This window comes from Saccopteryx leptura, chromosome 10 (genome assembly GCF_036850995.1).
Source record: "Saccopteryx leptura isolate mSacLep1 chromosome 10, mSacLep1_pri_phased_curated, whole genome shotgun sequence".
Lineage (NCBI taxonomy): Eukaryota > Metazoa > Chordata > Mammalia > Chiroptera > Emballonuridae > Saccopteryx > Saccopteryx leptura.
The window spans coordinates 60,622,750-60,646,141 of NC_089512.1; the positions used below are offsets into that span (position 1 = coordinate 60,622,750).

Genomic DNA, 23,392 nt, shown 5'->3' on the forward strand with positions numbered 1-23,392 from the left:
AATCATACACATATTCAAAGTTATTAATTATAGTAGACTATAATAGAGGAAAAGACTTGAAACAACCTAAAAGTCCTTCAGGGGAATACCAGTAAAATGCAACAGTATGTAGAGATAAAAAGAAATGAAAGGTTATTTATGGAAAGATCTCAAAGATATTTTATTTAAAAAAGAAAATCAAGCTGCAGAACAGTGTGTATTGTATTATACCACTGGAATAAATGACATTCTATAAATCCAATTTTTTTGCTTCTACCCCTCTAGAAGCTGCTTCTGAGGATAGTTCTAGTTATGACACATTACAGAGCCTACAATAGAGCAGACATACAATTCCTATTTGGTGAAAGTGAGTAAGTTAATGATAAAGGAAATAAATGAATGAAGGAACACACTTGGGTACTTGGTCTATCTTCTAAACTTAATATCAGGTCCTTTTATGTACAGGTATAAAAGGGCTGTGGCTGAATCCTGTCTGTTTAGTACCCCCCCCCAAAATCTAAAATACATGTTTATATAAGTCAATGATGTAGTAAATGAATTAGATCACTAATATGTATATAAAGGTTACTTTTCAATAAGCATACAACAAATTTTCTAAGTTTACTTATCCATATTACTCAGAATAAAGGTGTTCAGAAGGATGATATTGTTTTTGTAAAGCCAGTAGCCATGGCCACCATCAGAGCCGCCTGGCCCATGTAGGTTCGCATTTGATTCAGGTAGACAGTAATGAAACAACGGAGCCAAGATCTGGTGGGTCATTATTTTTAATCCTAGCTCACACCTGGCAGGCAAGAAAATACACATAGTGGGAAAACACGTCCCTTTCCATTCAGGGCTCCCAAAGCCACTGACTTATCTGAGTATTCCTAGAATCAAAGGTTTCTACCTCACCAGCCTTATTCGCCTCTGTTCCCCGTCTCCTTCTCTTTGCGTAAACTCTGCACAAACTGGTTTCTCCTTCAGCACTCCGCTATTTTGGCTGCCTCTCCTCTGCAATGCTAATGGCAGGAACTCAGTGAGTGAAAGCCCCCAGCCTGCTTCATTTTAGAATATAGAAAATTAAAGCCTTTAAGCCAATATTCAAATAAAGAAGTCTCTGATACAAAGAGACTGAGGCATAAATGGGATTCCTCATAAGAATGCACTACTCCCTATTATGCAACAGTCAAGGGTGTGGGGGAAAAGCTTAGTTTTGAGAAGATCTTAGTATTAAAAGGGTGGGAAAGGCTTAGTCTTAAAACTAAGCCTTCTTAGACTAAAAGGACCTTGTCAGCTTACAGCTTGTCTCCCACACCCAATGCAAACTATTGTATAAGCGAGCAAACATATATATCATATTTACAAACCTATTTGACTAACAGTTTTCAACCTTTCCCTCAAAATCTCTTCATTGTTTAATAGGGAGAAAGGTCCAAGTCTTTATTCTAGCAACCGGGTTTTGTACAACTGGAAAACAAAGTAGGTTGCCTCAACAGGATCATCTCCTCTTTCTCTGTTGCATGAACTCCCTACTTTCACCTGTTCCTTTTGGCATTCAAGCTTCATTACAACTGTAACCATGACAACCACAACCATCACCACACTCAATGTGCATCCTGGTCACAAGCTCATGAGGAACAAGCTATAACACAATTGTCCCCATTTTACAAATACAGGGATAAGTTTAAAGATATGTGGGCGTGTGTCCAACATGCAGGGGGTATGATGATACTGTTTCTTAGGATGGAGTTTATTTAATTATCTATATGTAATGTTCTGACAATAGCTAGCTATTTGAATAGCCTAGATAATAAATGAAATACTAATATAAAAAAGAAATAGCAGGTCTAGGATAGATGACACATGCAACATCCAGCAGCAGTGTTCTTTATCTGCTGAGGAATCCCTAAAAAGCCCCTGCTTTGCATGTTGAGGTGGCAGAAGGGTACCCACACTCACCAAAGTGATAGCACACCTATGTGCCAGTTGCCCGGTGAGTGTTTCTCACCATGGCCCACTCATCACAGGTTATCAGGAGATTCCCGGCTATTCATTATTATAACCAACTCATTCTCTCCACGGTAATTATCTGTGAGCAACATTTTGTGCTGTCCTTGGAACCATCAAACTGACATATGATTAAATAACAGAGGACTCTGAAGTTAAATTTAAAACCACTCTCTTACACTTCAACTCACACATCACATCAAGATCTGTCCAGCCACAGGAACACTGCAGTTGATCAACACCAAAGACCAGTGCGAGATGATTCTGCTACATCATGCTCCCATCTGAGAAAGGTTATGGTTATGTTCTCAAAACTTTCTAAAGATATTTTGTCAAGAACTGAAGTAAAATTTTGCAAAGCAATTCCCTGTATAAAGTTCTGCCCTTGCCCCACATTAAACTAACTACAGTTTCTTATGTTCAATGTTGTGTCTTCACAATTATGTGTAGGGGGTCTCACAAGAAATAGTATATTTATTCAACACACCGAGAATCACACACTTTTCAACTTTCATTGAAAACATTATGGTAAAGCATAAGTCACTGTACACTTAGCTCTGTATATACCAGTAAGAATAAAGCTCATATTAACAATGTTACCAATCAGAAGGTCAATGGACAAGCTGGAGTTAAAACATAAGTCTCCTTGCTCTCGGACTCAAAAAGGAGAAATGAAAGGTTCTTCAAGGCAAAACTTATTTTCATTCCCTGAACTATTCTATACTTCTAGAATTAAAGTTTTTCTACAAAAAATAATTCTGCACAACCCACTTTATTTTTTAAGAAGCTATAAATTAGGAAAAAACAACTTTTTTTGTATCCCCGAGAAAAGAGTTGCATCCAAGCAAAATCAGTCATTATTTTGGCCTTCCTAACCTTCTATTTTTATCTATTTAGCATTCATTAAATTTAGAGTAAATTAATAAAGAGTGGTAAATACTCAAATCATCAGAATTCCTTACAAAGAAAATCTCCAAAGCCTTTATTAGATGTACTAACAACACAGTATTTTCTCTAGAGAAACATACACAGTACCCACTCATTTTATATAGGTCCCCAAAATGTAGGCTTCACAAAAATGCATCATTACACAGTGTGAAAATTCCACACACCTTTACCCAATACGAAAGAAAGTCCCAGTCACTAGCTGGATAGGTTTCCCTACCACTTGAGCTGGTATTGTGGATAATGAAGTGATAGAATTCACATTTCATAAGAAAAGCCATATAAAGAAAATAAGGTATTATTTTTCTAGAAAGTGATTTATAATAATACTGAGAAACTATTTTTTTTAATTCCTTCCCCTTCTCAACATTTACAGAAAAAGCTAACATATTTTCAGAGATTTACTATTTGCTGATATTCATCCATATGGTAGTACCAACCAAAAGCCAGGAGTAGGGGAGGAACAGGGGAAAAAAGGTTTTGAAAACTACAAATGAATGGGTAATTCTACCAACTTGGTATCTCACATTCTGGAGCCATTGTATTGGGCCAACCTACAACTATGTCTTGATTTTGTGATTGTTGTTCTTGCTGTTGTCATTCTCTTAACAGATTTGCAAGTTGACAATGGTTTTACTCATCTCCAAGAAACATAGTACACCACAAAACATTTCAGCTTCAATGCAAATTGTGTTCCTCCCATCTTCCTCGCCACCCCAGAGGGGACAGAGCGCCAGAGCAGCAACTCAAGCAAAAACGACAAAGTGAAAATAATACGGAACAGAGAGCCCTAGCTCTACAAATTGGAGCTGCCTCAGCAGAATGTTAGCCATGGCAAGTCCCTCCAAGGCCAGGTCAGAAATGTGCAAGAACCAACCCCTGGCTACCCCTCAAAAGTTCAAAACCATTTCTAAATATAGAACCCACTTTATGTTTGCAGGAGCTGTAAATCAGGGAAAACAACTTTTTTCCATCCCCAATAATATAGTTGCACCCGAAGCAAAATCAACTGATTTCTGGCTTTCTCCCAGTTCTGCTTGGGCATAAAATTTTCTGACACTTCACCAGAAATGTCAGCTTAGTATAAGGCAGCTTTAAAGAGGGAAATGATTGTCTGACCTGTGGATAACCCCCTTAACGCCAACAGGAAAGGGAGTTTTAAAAAACACCTGAAACCCAGTTTTTCCAGTTATTAGTACAAATGGGGAAAACTATTTTTCTTGGTGGCCAAATCCTTCCTTATAGGAAGTGTTGGTCTTTGAATTCAAGGAGGGGAGGGGTCATGTCATTTTTACTGCTATATTCCCAACACCCAGCACAGACCCTTGCATGGAGAAGGATTTCAGTGCATAGCCATGAAAGGAGGGAAGGGGTAAGGGAGAGAGAGAGGGATGGAAGGAGGAGGGAGAGAAATAGGAAGGAAGCAGGAAGAGAGAAGAGAAGAAAGGATGAGATGGAGGAGAGCAAGGAAAAAAATGAGGTAATTTCAGAGGGAGATCTTTTCCCCTCGCCTTTCATTTGTGTTTTTCTTTTCTTGAATTTTCAAGCATCCAACTTCATAAAAAACAATCACTTCTTTTCTTAAGGCTTCCCATCTGGAGCTAGAGCAGATATCCAGGGCTGTGAACTCAGGCTCCAGAAAGAGCCACCAGCAAAATCTCTGTGGGGACAGAGTGAGATGAGCTAATGGAAGTAGCTTTCTCCAACTGTCATTTACTCAACAGCACTCAGGAGTGTGCCCACCCCCTCCCGTGAGCAGCACACACAGCATTGCATCAAGCTAGAGTCTGCCATCTACTAGGAGACACGACACACTAATAACCCCCTTAACTTGAGGTAGGGTATGACAACAGCCAGGGAAAGGGGTCAGACAGAGAGCACTGAGGATGTCAGGAAAGGGAAAAACTGCTTCTGCCTGAGGGCTGGAGGAGCCAGTGTTGGAGGTGACACCTGGGCTGGCCCTGGAGGGCCAGGATTTGTGTACAAGAAACCAGCTCAGGCCAAGAGGCGCGGTGGGGAACAGGCATGAAGCTCACAGTGCTTCCTCACAGTGCTTCCTGGAATACAGTCTATGAACCCTGTATTTGGAAAACTGCAGAATGAACACAACCACACAGTCTTCCTGACTGCAGGGCTTCTCAGGGATTTTCCCCGGCAGCTGGAGCTGAAACAGCAGAAACTCAACCTGTAAATCAGGCAGGATGGGTTGGGGGGATCCCCAACATCCCCTCTTACACTCTGTGTTAGCTGGGGCAAAATAGTTTCCTCTTCTCTAATATAGAAGAAATGAGAAGTAAATGCTACATAAGGTGATTAATGCAGCCCTGGCACTTCGTTAATGCTCACTGTGATGATCGTTGCTGCTACTTCTGCTGTTTCTATCTCTGAATACGAAAAAGGAATGGAGTGGGTAGCATTTCTTAAACAGTTTGATCAGGTTTTCATCAGCCAGTTTTTAGAAGTACCAGGCCAGCCTGCAGTGCCCAGTCTGGCACACAGCAGGTGCCCACTACATACTTGTGGAGGAAATGGGGTCAAGAACAGACCCTACAAACAGCAGACTGCAGGACAGCTAGGGATGTTCTGGGAAAGATGTTTTTCATTACTTCTTTGGGCAACAGGCCTCTGAGGTCCGGGAGGAGTGACTTCATCTCTTGCTGGAAGAATGAGGGATAGAGGGCGCAGGGCTCAGCTTTGGGGAAACATCACAAAGAGTTTATTTTGGTAGAATTGTTTGAAGTGACTGTAACAATGAGCTCACGCTTGCTGCCAGGTGCCAGCCGTCAGCCGGAGCCTGCTTGCTGGGGAGGTGCACCAGGCTCTTCACCAATACCCCCCCCCCAAACCGGACATGTGCAGACAGGATCCCAGGAGACCTGTGTGAGACAGCACCTTCTCTCCAAGAAAGGATACTGAGGCACAAACAAGGCAGCAGCTGACCCTGGAGCCAAAGCAAACTGGAGGAGAAGAGAGTTCAGGAGAGGCCTGAACCTTCTGGTTTTGTTGGGTTGCTTCTCAGACAGGATTTTGAACGGATTCCCAAAGGGCACTTTTTTATTTTTTGTCAAGTGCAGCATACATTTATCTAGATAACTTCATTTCATAAGTCATACACTAATCTCACAAATAGTTCCTGGCAATGAGTGAATTTTACTTAAACCCTCCCCCGCAGTACAACACAGGGGTGCTGGTCAAGCTCCAGCTTCCCACTGTTTTGTGTGTGAGGAGATTCTTGACAGAAGTGGAGTTCTCTGGAGTGAGAACCTAATCGGGCTTACAGTGTGACATTTGCATTTTACCAAACCCAGTACTTGGTATCTGTTCACCTGAATTTAAGCATGGGAGCCTACATAGAACTGAAAAAGAAAGTGAGGCCATTTCAAGAAAGTAGTTGGAGAGGAGAAGTTCCCTTGGAGTCTACTGAACATAGAAATGACCCAAGAGTTAGTGAATTTTTCAAACTTCAAATTGGACAATGGAGAAGGACCAGGCAGACTTCAGACTTCTATGGTAAGGAAGATCAGACATTAGTTTTTTAAATATGTGATAAATGTAAAGTTATATGCACATATGTATATACAAACATATATCTGTATATATGCACACACAAGTATATGTATCTCAATCGAGAGCCATACAGACGAAGCACACGGGTGGCGAGCCTGCATTCAACCAATCCTTACGTTTCGCTTTGTTTGAACTGGTAAACCTTGAAGCAGCTGGGAAAAAAGTCCAGTTAACTCTGGAAACCTGTCAAAGCTCCAGAGAGCTTCCAGGGCCCTGCAGACACTTTTGTGTCTACAAGAGCAGCGCTCCCCGATTCTTCCCACACTAAAAATGTAACTAGAGGTTGTTTATAGGGATTGCACATTTTCCCCATCATGTTCATTTGGGACAGGACATAAAGTAATATTGACATTATCCAAATCTTGATTTGATCACTATATTCAGTCACTTAATGAAGCTTAGTCCGACATTTTACGAAACCCAATCAGCATACATGGCCTCCTGTCCAGAAAAAATCCCCATAACCTATGACCTCTCCCAGCCCTAACCCTGCATCCTGTCTTCTGAGAGTCAGAGTTCATGTTCATTCACCACGAAATAGAAAAAAGATAACCACCACACGACACAGTGCCTGGAGCACAAAACAAAAGAAAACAAACAGAGCACAGTAGAATGCTTACGGACAACATCTGAAGGTCCGGGTGGGAAGCCTGGTGTGTTAGAGTAAAAGGGGTCCCTGGTCTCAAGGGCTTCAATATCAACAGGAACAGATTAGGAGTAGCAAAGGAAAGGCAAAGAAGAGAGAAAAGAAGAAGATACGCAAGGAGAAAAGCTTAAAGCTTCATTAAACGAGCAGATCCAAACTTGGAGGAGGGGTTTGCATGCCATGCTGCCACACCCCTCCTCGCCTACCCACATTATGAGGTCTGTTTCTGCACATCGAGGTCCCAGAAAGGGAATGAACAGGCATTAGGTGTTTGGTGAGAGCAGTTCTGTGCAGCTGTGCTTTTAGTGTCTGTGTACATCCTGTGTTTGGGGACTACGGAAAACCAGCTTCCTTCAGTGTGATGAAGGTCAAGGCAATTTCTGTGGCACAGCTGTGTGGTATGTGGAAATAGCAGAGAAGGGGTTTGATTTTCAAGGACTATGAGCCACGGGGGCTGGGAGTGGGCGGTGGGACAAAACTGGTGTGTGGACAGGTCTTGTTTTGACATTGTCTGCTACTGGTGTAAATGCACTGGTCTGGTGGCTTAGGTGATGAGCAGTGGATAGGACAAAGAAGTACAGACCCTGAATAAAGAAAAGAAAATAATATAGCTTGCCTCTCAAAAGAGCAATTATACTGGCTATGAGTTTAATGTGAGTGGGGTTTTTTTAAGTCTAGGGAGCCCAAATCATACAATGAGCATCTTTTAGTAAACTTATTCATTCAATGATAAAGAAATCACCAGATATCCCTATGTATTATCAAAAAGAGAAATCTTCCTTCTCTTAAAGGAGAGCTAGTTATTGACTTGGGCCCACTTAGAGGAGTCAAAGCTGGGATGTGCTTTGAAATCAAATGTCCATTTTGCTTCACGATATTGGAGCACATATTTTACATTTGGGTCCACATGCTATGCCCTAGGGTAATTAAAGTATGTCTTATGGCTAATAAAAATAAAGTTAAAATGTTAAAAACCAAAACAATAACAGGAAATAACATGTGTGTTCAATATGTTACTAACACACTGATAATTTTCAAGAGTGACTTTTAAAAAAAGGTATTATAAATCTCTCAAAACACTGTGATTTATTAAGCGAAAATCTGAACGGGTTGCACTATTAAATTTAACTTTTCAGTTGCTGTGTCATGGGTGAATCTTTTCTTTTCCTGGGTTAAATTTAGCATCCTGCATTTTGTATTTCCCACTGGTCTACTTTTATCACCATGCAGCCAATTTTCCACTAGGGAGTTTTCCCGATGATTCCTCTTACTGATTTTATAATGCAAAAACAGAAAGTATCAAATAATCCAACAGTGATTTATTCCCATCTTCTTTGCCTTTTCCTACTTATACAGCCTTCTCATAAAACAGACCTTCCATAGGTATGGGATGAGATATAAAAAATATATATATATACAGAAAATGTGGTGGCCAAAGGAAAACCATTTCAGAAATGTGTTTGTTAAACAAGTGCAAGCAATAAATTGAGCTTAGGAAGGAAAGACGGTTAGAAGAAAAACTGGAAGTACTAACCTGAGAGTCAAGCTGATTGGAGCGAGGGTGAAAGCAGCAGTTGGAGGATAAGCGGAAAGGAAAGGGGATAGCAAAAGAGAATAAAAGGAAGGAAACGCATTAGTTTTAAACACACAGCGAACTAATGTTATATTACCAGGTTTAATAACTAAATGAAGGACAGTAAAGCAACTTTTATTTGCTATTACCACCCAAAAGTCCTGGGCACACACCGTGCTGTGAGCTGTTATATTAACTATTATATATGAGACACAGGTATCAGCTCCCATACACATCATCACAGCAAGCACTGATGTGAACCAGGGGTGTGCTCTGGCAACCCAATGCCAGAATGTGCCCTCTTCTGGAGGAATATTCATAAAGTTTCTATCTGTGTGCATATTAAATTTTACTACTTAATAAAATGAAATGGGCATTACTAAGCTATTGGAGCTGGCAGTAAGCACTGATGTCATAATGATTTTATTTAAACCAGTAAATTGGATGGTTATATCCTCTGAGATATTTTTCCTTCACCCCTCACAACAAGAAGGAGCTGAGCAATTTGGCTTTCTGTTCAAAGATTTCCACTTTAGCTGCTCACAGGACACTGCACCTAGCCATGATCAAAGACCCCACGAGGAGGATGTCTGGGGCAGGGCCGCCTGCCCATCAGCCTCTACCGGGAGGACAGAAGAACTTTCAAAGCTGAAGGTAGTCTTTTTCAGTTGTGAAAATGAGACTCATACTTCATCACTGAAACTATCCAGACCCTAGATAACTTGTTTGTATAAAAATTTTTAACATATCCTTCTAATCAGTCAAAACAATAAAGACTCTAATGGCAAGCAAACAGTAAAAAGGGGGGGGAATCATAATCCTCTTCAGCTGACCTCAGGAACACACACTGGACATCCATTTTGTTACTCTGTACAATACCATTCGCAAATAACAAAGTTGATAAATGAATTCTTTACTAGCTATCGACTCAGTGGGTTCCCACTATCACGTATTATTAAGAAGTAGCTTTAAGCCAGGGGTCCCCAAACTATGGCCCCCTGAGGCCATTTATCTGGCCCCCGCCGCACTTCCGGAAGGGGCACCTCTTTCATTGGTGGTCAGTGAAAGGAGCACAGGATGCGGATGCAAAGCGCCGCGTGGCTCACATACAGTACTACTTCCGGTGACGCAGGACGCATCACAGCTCCGGAAGTGCGTCATATCACTTGTTACAGCTAGCAGTGACAAATATGGAACCGGACATTGACCATCTCATTAGCCAAAAGCAGGCCCATAGTTCCCATTGAAATACTGGTCAGTTTGTTGATTTAAATTTACTTGTTCTTTATTTTAAATATTGTATTTGTTCTCGTTTTGTTTTTTTACTTTAAAATAAGATATGTGCAGTGTGCATAGGGATTTGTTCATAGTTTTTTTTATAGTCCGGCCCTCCAATGGTCTGAGGGACAGTGAACTGGCCCCCTGTGTAAAAAGTTTGGGGACCCCTGCTTTAAGCATTTCACACAGGAAGGAAATACAAAAACAATTCTCAGGAGAAAGCTTAAACAAGAGCATTTCTAATGAAAATAGCATTGACTATAATGATAGCAATCAAAGAGAAAATTCAAAATTAAACACATGGTGAAAGCATTGATCCAATAATTCCTTATAACTGATTTGTCCCTCTGCACAGTGTTTTGTAATTACGAGGGCACAACTGATCAAAAATAAGAATTGGGTCAGGCCATGGTCATTGTGGGGGCTCTAGTGAGGCTGGTCCCAGCCATGCTTCAAATCTTTCTGGATTAGAGGTATATCAAGCTGAGATTCATGGCCAGGCTTTAGGGAATCCTAAACCGAACAGCAAGCAAACATTTAAAATTGTGTTGTCTTTTCCAAGGGCTCCTAGTTTTCCATCAAATTCTCAAAGGACCTATGACATTCATGACCTTCCCCAAAAGGTGCCTGGGGATGGTGTGAAACCATCTGCCACATATTTAAATAAAGTCCTTCAAATATATTAACAAACATCAGTGGAAATTACTTAGCAACATGAGTTTATATCCATCCACACAAACAGAACTGGTATCAAGTTTCTTCCATATACCATGAGACTTCTAGAACCCACTATCATAAAAAAATAAATAAATAAAGATCAAGTTTGCATTTCATGGAAAGATTCTGAAAGGCATCAAAGGAATTATGTCAGCATATTATTAAACAAATTCAGAAGAAACAATAGTCTGTTTCTCACCCTTAGATAAGGTGCTTTTAGGCATCTAAAATGATTACTTGATGTCCAAATGTCTGGTGGCATCAGTCCCGATCCAGATATGAAGTGCTACATTGTTTTCTATTCTGATACTATGTCTTAGAAGTAGAACCCCAAGGAGAAGAAGTAGAACCCCCAATGGGAAAGGGTGTAAACTGAGGGCTTGATTTGGGTATTCCTCGCCCCTTAGATAAATACTGACTAACCCCCTAACATACATATTAAGATAATTATATGTAAGGTCACTTGATTGATTCCTTCTTATGGGTCAAATGCCAGAAATCAGCTGGCTGCAGTTCTTGTTTGACAGACTTTGTTAACCTCTCTCTTTCCCTGAAGGCACCAAAAAATTGATTCTGAAACTCTAATAAAACTCAGAGACCTTGATGGACACTGATACAGAGAGACCATATATTTCACTGTATCTAATGTTTAATTAGCTACTTGATCATGTAGCCTGCATGATATCTAGCACTGGTGATTGATAAAGAATTCAGCTTGATTTGGGCCAATTCTCAGGGACTTGCTCAAGGCTCTCCAGCCACCTGTGTCAAACTTCCCAAGAGTAGCCTGCAGTCCAGGGCAAAAGCTCCTTGCTGAGCCATCAGGGTTGACTGCAAAGGTTTACAGGCAAAACTGCACATGAGGACCACACTGAAGCAAATATATACTTTGAAAAGCAAAATCTTTAATGGCTGATGAAAAACATCATTCATGTGGAACTGAAGAGGTAAATGCACCCATGTAAGTGGTAGGCATGCAGTATTTAGAATGCATACATTACAGGGAAAATAAAAAATGGGAAGAGTAACAGAATAAAAAGCACACATGAATTGCCCTCTGAGAGAGTAGGCTGGTGTCAGTGTCTTCTGAGTTATTCCTAACCCCATACCTACGGTTGCACATGACTGAAGTTCTGGAATATCTTAGAACACCAGCTGGTTTTAAAAAGAGCTCTCTTCACTCTGGTAGGTCACATTACAGACCAGAGACCACAAATTTATTTCAAGTTCAATTTTTTCGGTTTTTAAAATCACAAACTTAATTGCAAACACTCCTGCGTGACTACAAAATGGAGATAAATGTCACATTGCTAAGAAATCTTTAGTTCCCAACATCATGAGGGATGAATTGTGTTGTTTAAGCAGCAAATAGAGATACTGCCCGATTTGAAAAGGGCTGCCTGACAAGTCAAGGAAGAGGCTTGGGTAGGAACATACACAAAGCCCAGTAGATAAGGCTGCAGAAAGGCGGCCAAGGCTGCGCTCTCTTTTTCCCAAGAAATTTGCCCTCCTGATCTCCACCCCCAACTCCTTAGGGGCTTTGGCTGGAGCTGGGGCTCAGACATTTCCCAGACTGTGTTCTGCTGCTGGACCCAAGACCCAGGCAGGCAGAGAACTGGGACAGTCGAGTCCCACCACACGTTTTGTGAATTACAGTGCCTGGGAGGCATCAGTGTTAAGGAGGGGCAAAGGCAGAGATAAAGAAAATGTGCAGAAAGTACATAAAGATAAAGGCCTGTAAAATCACTGTTGTTTTAATGCATTCCATATTGAGGAAATAAAAACGTGAATATTCTTGATGATTTAATGGCAAAGAGTGTCCAGCTAAGACCTGTTTGTCCAACTACAGTTATGCTATTTTATGCAAATATTTATAATAGCTGATCCTGGTTTTCAATTAGAGTTCTGGAGAGCTGGTTTAGTGCAGACAAAGGCATTCTAAATGTGAAAGCTAATAAAGATGAGGCAGCTCTCCTGTGTCCCAGCTGCAAAGCCTCTCTGCTGCTGAATGACTGTTTGGCACTAAACCCCGTCACTCGTGTATTACACCTGGATTCACATCCAGACTTTGATTCTTACAAACTCTGCAATCTTGAGGAAGTTACTTAATTTGTATACAGTCATAGTTTTCTCATCTATAAAATGCAGATGTCTGGTTTTTCCCTCAGAAATATACAATTCTGTAACATAATATATGCAAAAAAATGCAGATGTGTTGTAGGTGTGATTAAATGGTATACACTGTTGCAGGTCAAGTGCTTGGAAGAGTATTCGATACACTGTTAGCATAAACTATACACAACCTATTATTATGATCCTAATTACTATTATGAATATAATCAGTATTACTATCTAAGGCATCTTCTCAATGGCTCACTGTTTCTCAGCACAATGAACTAGGAGACAGAAAACCTACATTACAATTTTGCCTCTTTCTTACCACAAGACCAAGCCAGAAGGTTGTACAACCTTTCAGGATCTTAGCTTTCTTCACTAATAAAAGAGACATGATCATAACTTCCCTGTGATCTCATACTAGCATTTTAGGAAAAATCTTGGTCCTAAAATATAGTTACAAAATAGCCATGTAGATATATCTAAAAGTAACAGTGTTTTTAAGAACTGGTAGACTGGCAGAACAATCCCACATTTTAAAATTAAAATGAAGCTCTTAAAAAATTTTAATTTGAACAGTTAACTAGGAGAAAAATTATTGGCTTAATTGCTAAAATTGGTTACACTCAATAAAAATCAGATTATTATACATTTAATGCTAAGATTTTTAAATGCTTATTAATTGACTTGGAGTTTTGAATATATTAAATGCTATCTTTGAAAATGTTGAATTTTTTATTGAAAACTAATCTATCCATTTAATACAGAGCCACTTAATATTGAGGATTTATTTTTTAGCATTCAACTTTTCATAATGATATAATTGTCCCACCTTACACTGGGAATTGATACCTGCAAAGTATGATATATTTTAATAAACTGACAGATTCACTTCTAACAAGGTTCATGGTCACACAGCTGTCATGAAACAGAGGCAAATTCTGAACCCAGGTCTTTCTGTTGCTAAAGCCCATGCTCTCTCCACAACACTATAGAGAGCTATTCTGCATATATCCTGAAGCCCTTTAGGCACTCACAAATGGTTCAATTAGAGCTGGCAAACATTCAGTGATTTATTCAAAATTTTCTGATCTCTTCCAGATGTACTGAATCTAGAAAAGACAAATTCTTCCTTATTACTGAACCCATAAGGAATACTGAAAGGTTATGGAGTTACACAAAATTATTCAGCAAGTCTTTCCTTATATGAAATATAGAAAAAAGTACTAATAGTTAATTTTTAGAGTTCTTACTATATGTTAATACAATATAGATATGTGTTATATAAAAATGTAAATATTCTGAAACCCTAATATCACCTTCTTTGTTTTTAGAGGGAATTTGCTATGGGGTAGCAAATTCCCTCTAAATAGCCTTAGACTCTGTTCAAACATATTTACCAAATGCCATAAAGTCCTCCTAAAAGATAAATCCCAAGATGAATTTACTGTAGTGTGCCAAAAACACTGGAAGGATATGAACTCCTTTTCCTTCCCCCATCTTGAATAAATTCTCAACTACTGTATAATCTTCCATATTCTTTGCCTGAGACAAAGCTAAACTAGAAATACTTGTCTTTGAGGGAAAAAATTGAGGTTTCAGGTAGTCGAAGCCTGAATTTCCTATACACTTTGGTGGCACCAATGCTAGACCATTATTTTCTTGAATACGTAAGAAGTTTCTACATAAGGCATCACAAAATAAGCCAACTGCCTTCTGAGGATCCCACAGAAACACAACACCATCCCTAACAGGCCATACTCCTCATTTGTTACTTGTTTCCAACTTGAAATATGAATGTGCGTTCTAAACCCACCGTGACCTGAGATGATACCTGCACGGTCAGTGATTACTCACTGTGGACTAATCACAACATGACTGCAAAATTTACCTCTCGAGTTCTGCAATCTTCTTGTCCTTGTCATTCTTTTCATTCTCCACCTCCTTGAGGATCTCCAGCAACCGGTCGACCTCTGCCTGGGCCTTGCCACACTCATCGCGGTAGTAAGATGCCTCTTTATCAAGCTGTTTTATTCGGTCTGCAAACTCGGGGTTCATCCTGGAGTCATCTTCAATATTATGAGCCTTCAACATTATATTTTTAAAGAATATAGTTAAGAGAATAATTTAGAACAAGAGACAGTGCAGTGACCAATGGCCCAGAAATTAACTTTAGAGAAAATAAATAATAATCACCAAGAATTATGGGCATACTGTCAGTTAAAAAGTAAAGTGGAAAAGTTGCACATTTCAGTTATCTTAGAACAATGTTGATTTTAAATTATGTTAGTTTCACTGGAGAGTTTTTTTTTTCATTGTTGATATCTTGTTCCATTAAATGTTGCTACTTTTTGCTTTCTTCCCACCAAAACCTCAGAGATGGTGGGGGTAGAGACTGTGATATCTACCTGGGCACTGACTGAACAAGCTGAACTAAGACAAATCATCTCGCAGTTAATGTGGTTCATACCAACAGCTTCCTTTTCCAATACAGAGAAACTAACATAAAACAACATTAAATTATTTTTCCAAAAACCATCAAGGGCATATGTAAAGTCCAGTAACATACGAGACTGGTTGATCACTGAACACTTCATCCTACTAAGAAATTTCAGCAGAAGATGTAGTTTGAAAGGAAAACTTGGAAGCAAGGAAGGGCTTTCCAGCTAACAGTCATACCCATAAATTCTTGTTCTGTTGATTAAATTTAACCTGAACCAGGAGGAGGAGGATCTAGTTCATGAACAAGCACACAGACGAGAATCTGCAAACACATGCATGGGTGGGTGGCAGCTGTACACACGAGAACAGACATGGCAACAACACAGCAATAACACTGCAGAATAATTTGCAGCCAAAGTATTTGTGGTTTTGTGTGTATAAGACTGTGTTATGGCTTTTTTTTCCCAAAATAAACTTTTGGCTGAAATATTCTCAGACAGATGGAAATAACACTGCACTGCAATGTTTTGCCTACCCCTTGTTTCCCATTATTCCTAATTGACTTCTTCAAAGAGCAGGCAGGGAAAAAATAAGTAGTTTAACAAGAGTGCACATTCAACACAGAAGGTTCAGAGAAGTCATCTATGTATGTACTTCCAAAGTCATGTGTGAAATAAAATGTTAACAGTTTATGAGCACTAAAGTGGTTCTGCTATCTTGCTATGTAGAACAAATGCTCATTGTATTTTTTTATACCTTTATTTTTAATTTCAGGGAAAAAACAAGGCAAGCAAGCTATAGCTACTGTGTGGTCAAATGAATCATGCATGGTTAGAAAATTAATACTAATACTGCTGTTAAAAGGTCGACAGTCTTTGCAATGATTTAGTAGAAAATAATTAAAAATTAGTATAAATAAAAATAAATTTCTTATTTATGACAATAATCATTTTTAGAATAATATTTTGCATGTAACATATTATTTAAGCATGAGGATAGAAGGGGAATAATTTGCTTTCACTATCTTTTTTCTTATTTAAGAAAAAATATCAACTATGCAAAAGAACTTGAAAAATGTAACAATTTAAACAAACTATTAGATACTGTTTACCCCTTTTTACCAAGATTTCTCAGAAATTATTTTTTTTAATTTATTTAGTATGTACATTGGGTTTTGTTCTAATATATTAGTAAACAGTTTCAATGTAATTAAAATAATCTGAACGAGGATACTAAGCTAACGTGTCTTTAGGAGCTTAATCAACTAATGATTTTATTTTAAAGTGAAGTAATTAATACTTTCATTTGTTCATCTCCCCTTTAAAATGTAGAGTAGATATTCTATTTTAAAAGAAAATACTCCAAATAAAGACTTTTATTTGTGATAATAAGACTCAATCCTTTACTCTTGTAACAAAAAAACATTTATAATACAATTCTTAAATTTCTAAATAAAAACAATCATGTTAATTCTTGGATCATGTTAATTCTGGCATTATTTTATGGTAGCTAAAAACCTTTTCATGAAAATTTTCTCAAATTGCCCACACAATAACATTATGATATTTTTTAAAAAGTAATTAAAAAATTGAGTAACAAGTACCTTAAAACACTCAAATAAATGAATATGTTTTTGATTGCTTACTTCTGACAAATTAAAATTCCTTCCTTGACTTAAAGATTCACAAAGAGTGCGAAGTCAGCCTCTGTGGTTTATTTTAGTTGCTTTTATTCTTAAGATTATTATTATCACAATTTTTAATAACTGGGTATAGGATGACTAGTTGCAAGTCCCAGATTCTAAATTTGGCCCTGGGTCTTATTACTAGGCAAATGAATTAGCCTTTCTCCGGTCAGTGAAAACTACAAAATGACAAATTTGTGGAAGATATTATTCATTGTGTTTTTATGATGAGTATTATTCTACTATTTGTATTCTATCAATGGGGTCTGTTATACAGCTAAGTTAATAGGTTTATTTAACTTACATTGACAAGATATTATATATGCCTTAGAGAAGCCTCCCTGCTAGGTTTACAGAGAAAGCTGCTAGTAATAGGTATATGAGCACATTCTTTATTTGTTTCTTGAAGAGAAGAAAATAATCCAAGTCTGGTTTTCAATATGGGGATGAAATTAGATAGGTTGGTAGGCTTTTCAACTATAAAAAGTGGTATAATTAAAGGACTCACATCAATCCACTTTCAATATTGGTGCCAGAATTTTTGAAAGGGTTATTAAATAAAGGTCTTTATAGATAGCATTTAAAAATAATTTAAATCAATAGAAAGCTGTAAGAAAGTCAAACAGAGATAGGAGAGTAATAGCTGCTTCTGGGTCATCACCAGAGTCCATGTAAAGACTCAAACAGAAGAAGGAGTTTCAAAGACTGAAGGTTGGTGAGTCCTTGATCCAAGCTGAGTGTTGGAGCCAAAAGTCTCCATGGAATTTATAAAAGATATTGCAGATAATCAGCTCTATTCAACCTGAACCACAACTTTTCAGAGAATGGGTTGAAATTGTTAACTAGTATAGCACAAGTGTATTATGCTGTGATCTACAGACATGGGGGTGACTTTATACTAAAGAAATACAGGAGAAAATTGAGCTTGTAAAGCCAATGCTTCCTTCAAAGCTCTAAGGCCAGAGCCTTATCTAAAAATGGAGTGAAGAAAACAGTTTATTTGCATTTAGGTAATACTCTTGCCTTTTCAAATTATATCAGGGGTTGATTAATCTGGATTGGCAGCTCCTAGTGGGAATCCAACAGAGATAACAGATTTGGGCTTAATGTACTTTTGACACTGCAGAAAAATATAGACATATCTGAATAAGCATAACCTGAATAATTTCCTACCATGACATTCTGACCCACTCAAAGTTTAAACTGATAATGCACACTAGTTATGTCCCCTATGAACTTGTTGGTTTGAAATTAGCTCCCCTAAAAATCAGGAAGCCATTGGCCATTCTATTCTTCTAAGGTATATCAACTTTGTCCAGTAGTCTGGAATTTTAGCTCCTGAAAATGAAAATTGGTGTGGATTTTCCTTTAGTCATTTCAGAACATATTTATCACAAATATAGCCAAGCACATTGTTACTTTTAAAGATATCCACCAGTCAGTAAAACCAAAGGAATATTGTTGAGCATACGTTTCTAACTATAGAGATTTAAATTTTTTAGTTTATTGATTTCAGAGAGAGAAAAATGGGGAGAGGGAGAGAGAAACAGAGAAAGAAAAAGAGAGAGAAAGAGAGAGAAAGAGAAAGGATCATCAATCTGTTCCTGTATGTGCCCTGACAGGGGATCGAACCAGCAATATCTGCTTTTCAGGACAACGCTCTAATCAACTGAGCTATCTGACCGGGGTTACGGATATTTAATTTTGCTGATGACATAGCTGAGTTTAAGAAAAAATCTAGGTACCTGGTTCTGTCTCAAATTATTTCTGGTAACTTCTAGAGCAACTCTCAAGCATCTTATTGAAACAGAGAAAATTAAGAAAAGAACACTTCAGAAATGTCTATATAACATATTGGGGTTCAGTGATTTTTGATGATTTCAATTATGTTTCTTGAATCTCTACATGTAAGGAAGTTCCCCCATAAATGGAAATCATCAAAATAAAGTTTGGTGTCTTGCTAATATGGGAAAGCACTGGCATTTAGACGGAAACTGATTTTGAAAGCTTGAATCAAGCACAAAGGAGAAATCTAGCCATGGCTTAGGACAACTTGTATATAACAATATCTAGTGGCTATTTATTGGGAGAATGTATATAACAATACCTAGTGGCTATTTATTGGGAGAATTGTTTTTGAAAATAAGGCAGAATTTTAGATAGATACTATATCTAAATCAAAGCTAAGAGCAAAAAGTGGTGAAAGCCAAACCAGGGATTGATAGTTTCAATACAACAAATTACAAGTTAATTTACACTCCTCATGTGAAGGTAAGTTACTGATTATTTTCAATTAAATGGTAGTTCATCATATCAAGTACCTGGAAAGGAAGGCATTAACCTGAGTCCAGAAACCTGCTGTGAAACTGGGCACAGAATATTCTATTATAATATTATATGACATTCTCTCTTTGAAATGCACCTTAACAATTTTAATAAAAAATTGTTTCTCTCTCACAAATGATTAGTCATGACCATCAAGTACAAGCAGAACACTAACTAATAAATCTACTGACTCGTCTCCAATGCAGTTTATGGGTTTTAGCAATAATTTGCTAAATATATTAACTGTAAAAAGAATCATGGCAGCGATGGAGGTTTAGTGTCTGTTAACAGCATTTTAACACTCCTTTGATATTTTAACAGTTGAGCAGGGTATATAAAGTTCTTTAAACATTTGATTTATATATTCTAAAAGAAGTTATAATCTTTGCTTAATCTGAGTTATAAACAAAATATCACTTTTTTAAATAAAGTTTTTAAGTCACTATACAACTCTAACATAAATTTAAATTTTTATTTTAAATCCAAGTAATTAATAGCAAATATAATAGCTGAGACTAAATGATACATTTGGAAACTAATTGCAGTGAATCCTTGAATCTTACACTATCTAGTTCTATAGAAAAGTGTTCTTTCACAAATCTAGCTAATACATCCAGAATGTTCAGAATTTGTATATTATAACTATTCCTAAAAAGAATTTATTGTTATAGATGGAACAAATAGGATATTTGTAAATAAACACAGGCCCTGGTCAGTTGGCTCAGTGGTAGAGCGTTGGTCTGGCATTTGGATGTCCCAGGTTTGATTCCCAGTCAGGGCACACAGGAGAAGTGACCATCTACTTCTCCACCACTTCTCCTCCCCATTCTCTCTCTCTCCCTCTCTCTCTCTCTCTCTCTCTTTCTCTCTCTCTCTCTCTTTCTCTCCCTCTTTCCCTCCTGCAACCATGGCTGAATTAGAGTAAGATGGCCCTGGGCACTGAGGATGGTTCCATGGTGTCCACCTCAAGTGCTAAGAAGAGCTCAGTTGCTGAGCAACAGAGCAATGCCCCAGATGGGCAGAGCATCACTCCCTAGAGGGCTTGCCAGGAGAACCCAGTTCAGGTACATGCCAGAGTCTGTCATTGCTTCCCCTCCTCTCACTGAATAAAGAATAAAAAATAAATTAAAAATAAAATAAATATAATTGAACATAAACTAATGTTAAAAATAATTTTTTTAATGTCACATACACAAAGTAAAGAGAATCAACTTCATGCTTAACACTTTTTAAGCCCCTTCAAACAAACAAAGAAAAGTAATTATTAAGGTAATACCTTTTACCTATGGCATCTCTTAAAATTAGCATGTAGAGAACTGGAATAATTACCTAGAGTCTGAAACAAAACATGTAACTTCAAATCTTAAGTGTCATATCAAATATTACTTCAGTTATTTAGATATTGAAAGTCTGGGTCAAGTGTAAGGGCTGTGTGTATATGCACATACAGGTGCTTGTGCATGCTATGTGTATGTCCTGAAATTACCTCTTAAATAGTTGCCAGTTTCCATTCTATGAGTGAATCAACCAAATTTCAAAACGAGGCTAAAGAAATCATAAGAAATCACTGTCCCTATTCAAAGACTGTGAAAGAGTATATAATTCAACCCATCATATTCCTGAGATAACACAGTCCTATAATGACATATAAATCAAAAAGATCTCACTGAACATTAACAAGATTTTTTTCTCCACTAGACTGGAAAAGTGCTTGATCTCTTTCTTCTAAACCTTCATGTAAAATGTAAGCCCCGCAAAAGATGCATTTGAAGAAGAGATAGGATTTCAAGGGATAGTGACCAGACAGGAGGTGAAGGTGTGGGGATGGGGGACTCACATGTGTGTGGGAACATCGAAGGGGTCTCAAATGTGACCTGGCCAGTAGCAAGATTGCCCCAGTGCTTCCAAATCAGTCATCTGCCTTATAGCAATGAGGGCAGTATACAGAGCACTAAATTTAGGACTCAGAGGTCTAAAGATTTATTAAAAATTTATAAGAGAACCCTGAATACCATCTCTGGGCACAATAGTCTCTAGGACTACAGCAAAGAAGGAATTTGAAACTGATGAAAAAAATATATTATTTGTCTACAATTAAGAATTAAGAAAGAAAATAACATGACTGAAGATAACCTGTGCAGCGTTCATAATGACGGGACAAAACTCCCCCAGGAGCAGAGGCCGAGTTTCGCTACAGAAAGGTTATTATTATAAGAAATAATAAGGACACAAGGCAAGATTTTAGATCCCTAGGAAATGGCATTAGAGTATCACTTAGTAAAAAAAGTTTTTAAAAGTAAGTTTATTGCTACTGTAAAAAAATATTATTTCCATGAGGACTTCAATGCTTTTTTACTCTGATTTAGTTTAGATTGATGGACCTAGGACTGACTGCAAAATTATTTTATTTAACTAAAACAACTAAGTTATAATTCACCAAATTTTGTAGGTGGTCATATTCAAAATAAACATACAAGAATAAAATAAATCCCATAAGTACCAATAACAGGTTAGAAAATAAAAGAAGAATATAGCATTTGCAACAGTAACCTAAAAATTATATATAGAGAAATGCTCAGGACTATACTTAAAAAGAAATATCAAGCCTGACCAGTGGATAGAGTGTCAGTCTGGAGTGCAGAGGACCCAGGTTCGAGACCCCAAGATCGCCAGCTTGAGCGTGGGCTCATCTGGTTTGAGCAAAGCTCACCAGCTTGGACCCAAGGTCGCTGGCTTGAGCAAAGGGTCACTCAGTCTGCTGAAGGCCCACGGTCAAGGCACATATGAGAAAGCAATCAATGAACAACTAAGGTGTCGCAGCGAAAAACTGATGATTGATGCTTCTCATCTCTCTCCGTTCTTGTCTGTCTGTCCCTATCTATCTCTCTCTCTGATTCTGTAAAAAAGAAAAGAAATATCAAAGGCCTATAATAGAAAAACATCAAAACTTTACTGTGAGAGATCATTGAAATAAAAATTGAATCAAGTTCATGAATGGGGAGAAATAATATTAAAAAGATATCAAACATTCTAAAATTATTTTATAGTTTGAATAGGATTCAAATTAAAATCATCAACACTTGTGCTTTTTAACTGACAAGATGATTCTGAAATTTATTTTGGACAATAGAAAATTAAAACCTAAGAGCATTAAAACAAGACAAAACAAAAAGCAGAAAGAATTAGGTTAGAATTTGTTTCACTAGATGTTTTAAAATGTTACAAAGACAAAATAATTAAAATTCTGACCCAACAAGCAATGGGCGTTGATAAAAATGAACAGGAGCTCAGAAACTATTTGTCCCTATGAAAACTTACTATACGATAAAATAGTGTCAAGATCAGTAGATAAATAATTTCTGTTAAAGGCCCTGGGATAATTAGTTGATCCATTGGGAAAAACATGAAGTTGAAAACCACTCAACATGAATCAAAATAAAATAAAGGTGGGTAAGGTGGTTAAATTGATGTAACAAGTAACATTAGAATATTTTTAAATATAGCTGAGTATCTGTTCTTGAAAGCAGAAATGACTTCTAAGTGCAAAGGCAATGAGGAAATCTAAAAGGGAAACACAGGTCAAGAACATAAACATAGTTTTCTATGTAAAAAATATTTAAGTTAAATGAAACTTTGCAACCAATTTGACAAAAGTTTTATCCAGAGCAAAGACTAACTCATACAAACCAATGAACAAAATAGTAAACTCAATAACAAGTGTTTAAATGATCTAAAGGAACAACTTATAGGAAAAAAAATACAAAGAGCTAATAAATGTGTTAAAAACCTCAACCACAGTAGTAATTAAAGAAAGGAAAGTGAAAATAAAAAAGAATCCACGTTTGCATTCATCAAAGTTATATGAAATGGTGGTTCCTGGTGTTGTTCGGGGTGTGGCAGAAAAGGCTGCCCCTGTGAAATGTGGGAAGAAGCCTGTCTTGGTAGAATTCCTCTAAAGTGCAAATAGCTGAAACTATTGGGAAGTTTTTTAAATTACTGACCAGGAATAGTCTATGAAGAAAATAGACATGTGGAAAAATTAATATGGAAAGATGTTCTTAAAAACATTGTTTATATTGGCAAACACACACAAAAGGAAAGAAATGACCAA

At 37.6% G+C, this 23,392-nt stretch overlaps 1 protein-coding gene across 3 annotated transcripts in view; it reads right to left on the reverse strand.

The window, feature by feature from the left end:
- The window catches only part of ERC2 (ELKS/RAB6-interacting/CAST family member 2), a 1,061,162-nt gene that overhangs the window by 480,815 nt on the left and 556,955 nt on the right, over positions 1–23,392 (reverse strand). For 2 of the 3 annotated variants that reach the window (XM_066351701.1, XM_066351699.1), the window contains exon 11: positions 14,722–14,915. In XM_066351701.1, coding sequence (XP_066207798.1) covers positions 14,722–14,915 — 194 coding nt within the window. Of the gene's footprint in view, positions 1–14,721; positions 14,916–15,807; positions 15,838–23,392 lie in introns of all 3 variants that reach the window. The other variant, XM_066351702.1, reaches the window with a different exon arrangement.